Source organism: Clupea harengus, unplaced genomic scaffold (assembly GCF_900700415.2).
Source record: "Clupea harengus unplaced genomic scaffold, Ch_v2.0.2, whole genome shotgun sequence".
NCBI lineage: Eukaryota > Metazoa > Chordata > Actinopteri > Clupeiformes > Clupeidae > Clupea > Clupea harengus.
The window spans coordinates 125,856-134,513 of record NW_024879626.1 but is presented as its reverse complement, the minus strand read 5'-3'; the positions used below and the strand labels follow the sequence as shown (position 1 = coordinate 134,513).

At 42.3% G+C, this 8,658-nt stretch overlaps 2 protein-coding genes across 2 annotated transcripts; both read right to left on the bottom strand.

The window, feature by feature from the left end:
• Positions 1 to 2,310: 2,310 nt before the first annotated feature.
• LOC122129298 lies at positions 2,311 to 4,223 on the bottom strand. The gene has a single exon (XM_042704312.1). The coding sequence runs from the start codon at positions 4,069 to 4,071 to the stop codon at positions 2,311 to 2,313; it is 1,761 nt and encodes a 586-aa protein (XP_042560246.1). The 5' UTR covers positions 4,072 to 4,223.
• A 69-nt stretch (positions 4,224 to 4,292) lies between these two features.
• LOC122129297 (verrucotoxin subunit beta-like) lies at positions 4,293 to 6,102 on the bottom strand. The gene is given in 3 exon segments (XM_042704311.1): positions 4,293 to 5,014; positions 5,017 to 5,607; positions 5,920 to 6,102. Coding segments are annotated over 3 exon segments (1,461 nt in total). The 5' UTR covers positions 6,068 to 6,102.
• Positions 6,103 to 8,658: the final 2,556 nt, after the last annotated feature.

Genomic DNA, 8,658 nt, shown 5'->3' with positions numbered 1-8,658 from the left:
GGAGTGCATGTGATGTGGAGAGATCTAGAGTTGGGAGTGCATGTGATGTGGAGAGATCTAGAGTTGGGAGTGCATGTGATGTGGAGAGATCTAGAGTTGGGAGTGCATGTGATGTGGAGAGATCTAGAGTTGGAAGTGCATGTGATGTGGAGAGATCTAGAGTTGGGAGTGCATGTGATGTGGAGAGATCTAGAGTTGGGAGTGCATGTGATGTGGAGAGATCTAGAGTTGGAAGTGCATGTGATGTGGAGAGATCTAGAGTTGGGAGTGCATGTGATGTGGAGAGATCTAGCCATAGTGTGAGAGCCTTAAATCTTAAATCTACTCTGAACCAAGAGCTGTTTGTCTGCTATTGGGTCCTTTTCTACTGAATCCCTAAACAGATTCTTCTATATCTTTCAGTTGGTTTTGTTTATTTTTCTTTGCTCTTATGGTTCATCCTTTTTATTGATATGTTCATACCTTCTGATGGATTCAGAATACTGAATGCGAATATCTTGATTTGTTTGGTTGCCGATGTTTTGTAAATGAGGTCAGTAGTAGTTATAGGTTTTTCCATAAACTGATTTACTCTTCCAAAGATTAGGCTTTTTCATATCCAGTACTTCTAAACTATGTCAAGTTTCATTTCATCATTGCGAAATGATGTCTAATGTGTTTTGTACAAATGTTTACAATCCTACACATGATTCATGGTTAGTGTGTACTCAACAGTGAAAAGCTTTCTCCATAACCATCTCCTGCAGAACCACCATTAGTTTCATCACCAGTCTCTGTGACATCACCACCATCAACACCTTTGTTTCTGCAACAGCTGGAGTCTGAATACTGGAGCCCAGACCTGAGAATGGTCACGCTAAATTAAATGGTTTTATTATGAAGGTTTATGTGGTCAAGTGTGTGATTATACAGTCAGATGCATAGTTCATCATGGTAATATTAACCTATATAATAATGTTATAATGGTAATATTATAAGTTATTATACAGTATTCTTCACTACTCTACATTGTGTACATTGCAGACCTTTACTTGAACAGTTAAACACACACACACACACACACACACACACACACACACACACACACACTGTGTGATGTGTCCACACAGTATCCAGTGATAAGTTTACACTAGAGGTTTGGCTGCATCACTGCCAATGGTTAATATCTTTGTAAAGTCGTCCCAAAGAGTGATTCAAACTGTATGTTATTATCATCAACCCCTAAAAGACCAGAGACCAGACCTGAGCTGTAGAGTAAAATAGCAAATCATTTTTATTGAGCACAAATCATATGATGACATTTAGTCAAGTAGAGAAAGTCACGATACAGAGCCCAACCCAACACTAAACTCCCCAGACTCAGAGCCCAACCCAACACTAAACTCCCCAGACTCTTCAACACACATCTAACAATTTTACTATGACAACTATAGTATGAAAGTGATATGATGCATCTGGATAGACAGAAAAAGCTGAAAGTAAAATAATCACAAAACTGTAAAAACAATCATAACCATAAAAGATGTTTCTATCCTGTAAGCAGTATTTATCATCAACATACAATAACTACGTTAAACTTTAATTTGAAGAGTAGCTTGGATAAATGAAGAATAGCTTGGATAAATTAATACAGTTATGATTATCCTTCACACCAATCACACCGAGCCACCTCTCCTCTTACAGACAGCATCCCCACTGGTAAGGCTTTAGGGGATATATATTCAGACATCATCCCCACTGGTAAGGCTTTAGGGGATATATATTCAGACAGCATCCCCACTGGTAAGGCTTTAGGGGGATATATATTCTTCATGCTGAGAATTTTAATGACAATTTAATGACAGAGGAGCAAAAACATATGAACTTCAATTTCAATACCTATATTTTATATGATGCAATAACAAACACAATTATTTATGTAATTACGCTTTTATGGTTTATGAGATCAAATGCGTGGCCAATTAAGATGCATTAAAATTGGCAAAAAGGTTGAAGATTCCCTTGGCAGTAGACTTCATCTTCTCCAATATGGACTTTTCTTTTCCAGTTAGATTTGCCTCAGCCACTCCCTCTGTCACCTTTTTCAAAAGAACTGCCCTTTCTCTTACTTCTTGTAACTCTTGGATACGCTTCTGATATCCACGCTTGGCCTCCTGTTGCTCTGTCTGTATGAGCATATCAATGTAATCTGGAGTAGCCAAAGGATCTGGACGAAGGGCAATCTCTCTCAGACGTTCCAGGGATTTAGTTAATGTGGTCATCATTTCTACAACTTCCCATCTGCATCTGCTCATATTCTACTTCCAACTGTTAATGATTTTTCTCTGTTCCATCTTCCTTCCCAGTGCTTCTCATATTTTTCTTCAGATCCTGATACGTCCTCTTCTCTGGTTCACGTTTTATCTCCCATCGGTAAGTCATGTTATAATGATCACTCCAGTGGCATTTCCCGGGACACACTGTGCACTTTCCACCTCTCATTGCAGCACAGCCACTTTTGTCTGCATCCTTTGATCTACTACAAGGATAGTGGCAGCTGAAGTTGCACCCATGGCAGTTGGTGATGAAGGTTCCTGGTGGAATATCAATCTTGTCAGATTTGTCAACTATGACTACATAATCAAAGTCCTTATTTTCCTTCATGTGGGTCTCGCAGTTTTGCAGTGCGTCTTTTGTGGTGTTTATTTCCTCCAGTTTTGACAAACCTAGTCGTATTATTGGCTGCACCCCCTCAACAGTTGCCTCAAGCTGTCTGCGCTCGTTGAGAACTTCCTTTGTCAGGGTCAAACTCTGGGATTCCATCAAGTTTAGATGACTGAAGAATTTATTCATGCTGGCTTTACCCATCTTCCAGAACATGGAATCAAAGTTGTCCTCATCACTGCTAGCTCCTGTATTTTTGTCAAAAAGCACAGAGTTGTTGAATTTGAAATGAAGAGGGGACCCATCATTTAATGCACATGGGATGTTGGCAGCTTTGATTGCCTCCAGTACTGGGGGAGATTTGCCATCAGCAAAGGTCACCAGAACAATGATGTTGGTGGCGATGTCCTTCCCAAAAATGGAGAGGATGGCATCAAAGATGTATGTCTGTGTGTGTGTCAGACGAGGTAACGCAGACTGCACTACAAAGCACACTGCATCAATTGTATCAATTCCACCCTTGACTGAGAAAAAATTTCTTATTTTTTCTGTGATTTCTTTGTCTTGTTTGATTCCTCTGGTGTCCCCAAACCCTGGAGTGTCAATGATTGTGAGAGAGTATGGAACTTGGAATCCATCTGAGTGGTAAATCTCATAGGCTGTGACCTCCGAGGTCTGACTGCACGCTTGTGTTTTGTGAGTTTGTTCATCTATCAGTTTATATCTCCAGTTGTCCTCCCATTCAACTCCAAGAACGTAGTTGATCATGCCGTTGATGAGGGTGGACTTGCCAGATCCAGTGGCACCAACAACCATGATGGTTTTGTTTGATTGCTTTTCTGTTGGTGCGCTTCCAAAAACCTTCTTGTTGAGCTGACCAGCTTTAGCTGGTTTCATATTTAGTAGGTAGACTCGTGGGAGCAAATCATCTTCTGGGAGCAGAGTGAACTTCGCCATATCCGGTTGTGCTTTCTTAGTTTTAATTTTTAATTCTTCCCCAGGCTGACTTACTCCAACACCAACATCTGTGCACATCCTGATGGAGTAGGCCGTATTCTGTTTAAGGTTGTCTAGAGTAAATGTGTACACCTCCTTCCTGGTATCTCTCCTCTGCCACTGATGGTTATTTTCCTCTCTGAACTCAATGATGTACCCTTTTACAGATTGATATTGTTGGACGGATGGATTTCTCCATGTCAGAGTGATGGAGTTAGCTTTTTCTTCAGTAAGTTTTACCTGTGTTGGTGGACCAACTGCTGTGAGGGTTACAGCACTGCAGACATCACTGCTCACAGCATAGCCGAGTTTCCCCACAGCTGTGGCTCTGATCTCATACTCAGTCTTTGGCTTCAGTCCTGACAGAGTTACTGCCTCCTGGTTCTTCTGCACTGGGTGAGATGCCCATTCAGTCTCCTGTTCCTGTTTCATTCTGTATTCTACTCTGTACTCTACAGTGGCAGAGTCTGGTTCAGATACCTTAACTGTTAAGCTGTCATGTGAAACACCAGTAGTGGTTGGGGTGGAAGGTTTTGATGGAGGTACAAAGGGCACGGCATCAGAACAATCATCTTCATATATGAAAATCCACGCCCCAGGAAGGCTCTCATCATATGTTGATGCAGCTATGAATTTGATGTCATCACTGTTGTTCAATTCTTCAGTTCTCCAAACAATCGTAGTTGTCTCCTCATTGTCTGTCTAGCATCAGTTGAGAGCCACTCTGTGTTTCTGGCCTGTAGATCAGAGGATTCTGCAGGAGTGTCCACCATTCCTGATGGTTTGAGATAATCTGACAGTTTCACCAGGAAACTATCAGGCTGGTCTACAGAGGTAAATGAAAAGCACACAATAGTTTTGACATCTAAATCAGACAAGAGGTCATCCAAATTGTCATCCATTTCTGCACCTAGTTTCTCCAGTTGCTTGAGGAAGGATTTCAGTGTATCTGATTCCATCTTCTTGCATGTGAGCCACGGATCCAGGTCCTTGCTGTTGAATGGAGACTGCTCGTGTGCCTTCAGGATGTCCTCAAGGGCACTCTCCTCTTTCCCACCCCCTCGGATTGAAGGAAGCACTGACCCGAGCTTCTGCATGAAGTCAAGCTTGTACTGACGGCACCTCTGCATCAAAGTCTGAACTTTCTCTCCCATGGCAGGAAATGTTGCTGTTGCTGTGTCTTTCAGTATGTCACTGCATTTCATCTCTGTCATTGTAAGAGACTCTATTGTGTCTGAGGAGTATGTGATGAGATCATTGCTGATGTCTCTTTGTAGTTTTGCAGCTCTTGAATCCAAGTTCACCAGAGGGTACAGCCACACCCTGAGTGGAACAGCATGTTCTCCATTCTCCCCCAGCATCTGTGGAAGGGTCTGTAAACACTCACAGCATCACTGAAGGAAGTTGGGTTGGTTTTTACCTGGAAATCTCCATGAAATGTGCAACTGAATTTATCAGCTTCTGCTTTCTCGTTATCATCCATGTTGAGGGATGCCTCAGCTTCTCCTGTGACGTATTTCAGTTTACCTAAGGTGAGTTTAGCCTCTCCCTCCACCCGTTTCCTATCATTCTCTGAGGATGATTCTCTGTCAAATACAAAGTAAGCACAAGCTCCGTACAAGATGGCTGTGACAACATGAGTGGCAGGGGTAACTTCAAACACCTTAGGATGAGATATCTGTCCACGAGCCAGGTGATGCATTGTTAATGATTCATATTTCGTGGTTGTTTTGTACTGAAGAGTCACACGGGCTTGTTTGACAGATTTCTTTGTGTCTTGGAAATATTTGGCTGATCCTCCGACATTCACCAGTCCTCCCAAGAGACTTAATTTAAGAGAGCCAGATAGCTTTAATGAGTTTGACTTCTCCTCAATTGAATCTAATGTTGTGACATTAAATTCAGTATTATGTTGTTGTCGTCCACTTGTGTCTTTCTGTAGGTTGTCATTATCCCATAAAGTTATACCTGTGGACAATGATTGTGTAGTATTATAAGTATAATGATCAAAAAAAGTATTTTGAGATGTAAATTCAACTTAAATAGTGTACCATTATGAAGTTAAAAATTACATACAGTTGCATAGATCAAATGCAGAGGTCAAATGTCACTGCTCATAGGGTATTTGTGACAATAAAGGTAACGTATTTAACGTAACTTATTTTTCAACATTATTTTGAACACAGATGCTTAGTTCTGTATCTCTATAGTTCTGAATTTCTCCCATATTTCAGCATTTATAGTTCAAGTGAAGTATTGAACACATCAATGATGTCATACCTGGAATAAGAGCATCGTTACGGCAGTCATACAGCATCCCAAGCTGGAATGGTCTTCCCAAGGCAGCAATCTCTATGGTGTCATCAGATTTCAGCTGGAAAACAAAATATAAGATTGTGGGATCAATGTGGGACATGAGGTCTTTCATTGAGGTCTTTCTCTCTCCTACTGTCTCACCCTCTCTGTCTATGGTCTGTAACTGGCCAGTGTTTCCATTTCTCAGATGGAAGTTGGGGGGGTGTTATTCACACATAACACACACATGCATACACATAGCACACACACACACACATACATATAGCACACACACACACACATAGCACACACACACACACACATACATATAGCACACACACACACACACACATACACACACACACATAGCACACACGCATACACATAACACACACACACACATACACATAGCACACACACACACACACACATACACATAGCACACACACATAGCACACACGCATACACATAGCACACAAACACCCACACACATACACATAGCACACACACACATAGCACACACGCATACACATAGCACACACATAGCACACACACACACACACATAGCACACACACACACACACACATAGCACACATAGCACACATAAACATAGCAAACACACACACATACACACACACACACACACACATAGCACACACACATACACATAGCACACACACACACACACACACACACACACATTGCACACACGCATACACATAGCACACACACACATATTACACATGCATACACATAACACACACATGCATACACATAGCAAACACACACACATACACACACACACACACACACACATAGCACACAAGCACACACATAGCACACACACACATAGCACACACACACATACACACACACACACACACACTCACACATAGCACACACACACACACACACATAGCACAGACACACATAGCACACACACACACATACACACGTAGGGCCAATGATTTTCCGCGATAACGGAAAACGGACGGAATTCGCGGAATGAACACTTTGAAACGGAATTGCACCTTTGAAACGGAAACATCATTTTGTTCATACAAATCGCCCAAATTCCCCTGTATTTTGGGCTGCAAGGCTATATTTCTTTCAAATGAACACAACAACGATTGCAACGATGAACAAACATTAATTAAAGAACAAAACCACTGAGAAAATGTCACGTCTGCGCTGAACTCTGCTCCGGCCACGCCCCCTTTTTCAACGGTTGACCCACAGATTTCCGCTAAAGCCACATTCAGTCACATTCACGCGCTCGTCTTCCCAATCGCATTTAAAACAAAAAATGTTTAGTCTTCTGTTCTGTTGATGGCTGGCAAACAACAATCTAAGAAGGGCACATATTATTCACTCATTTTAAGCCATCAATCTACCTCAGGGTGAACAAAATGAGCTGAAACGGAAAAAAAACGGAATTCACCAAATGTGAAACGGAAAATGCATTTTTTTTAAACGGAAAATCATTGGCCCTACACACATAGCACACACACACATAGCACACACACATAACACACACACACACATACACACACACACACACACATAGCACACATACACATAGCACACGCACCCACACACACACACACACACACACACACACATAGCACTCACAGCATGCCTCCTCAGGTCAGTGCACAGTCAGTGTTGATTGGTGTACACTTGTAAAGGGGTGTGTGTGGGTATATAATCATCTTCTCTAACGCTGGTGTCTGTCACTGAGGCACTGTCTCTCTCCCACTGCCTCACATAGCACACACACACACACACATAGCACACACACACACATAGCACACACACACACACACACACACACACACACACACACACATAGCACACACACACACACACATAGCACACACACACACACACACACACACACACACACACACACACACACACACATAGCACACACACACACACACACACATAGCACACACACACACACATAGCACACACACACACACATAGCACACACACACACAATGCACACACACACACTAGGGGGCGTTCAAGATGTTGGGGGGGGGGGAGTAGTAGGAACAGAGTTACGTTTCTAGGGTTTAATGCAGCCCCTCTGATAGTATAATCATCTGCAACACACACACACAGCACACACACACACACACACATAGCACACACACACACACACACACACAAATAGCACACACACACACACATAGCACACACACACACACAAATAGCACAAACACACACACATAGCACACACACACACACACACAAATAGCACAAACACACACACATAGCACACACACACACACACAAATAGCACACACACACACACACACACATAGCACACACATAGCACACACACACACACACACACACACACACACACACACACACATAGCACACACACACACACACACACACACACACACACACACAAATAGCACAAACACACACACACACACACACACACACACAAATAGCACAAACACACACACACACACACACACACACACACACACATAGCACACACACACACACACACACACACAAATAGCACACACACAAACACACACAAACACACACACACACACAAATAGCACACACACACACACACACAAATAGCACACACACACAAATAGCACAAACACACACACACACACACACACACACACACACACACACACACACACACAAATAGCACAAACACACACACACACACACACACACACACA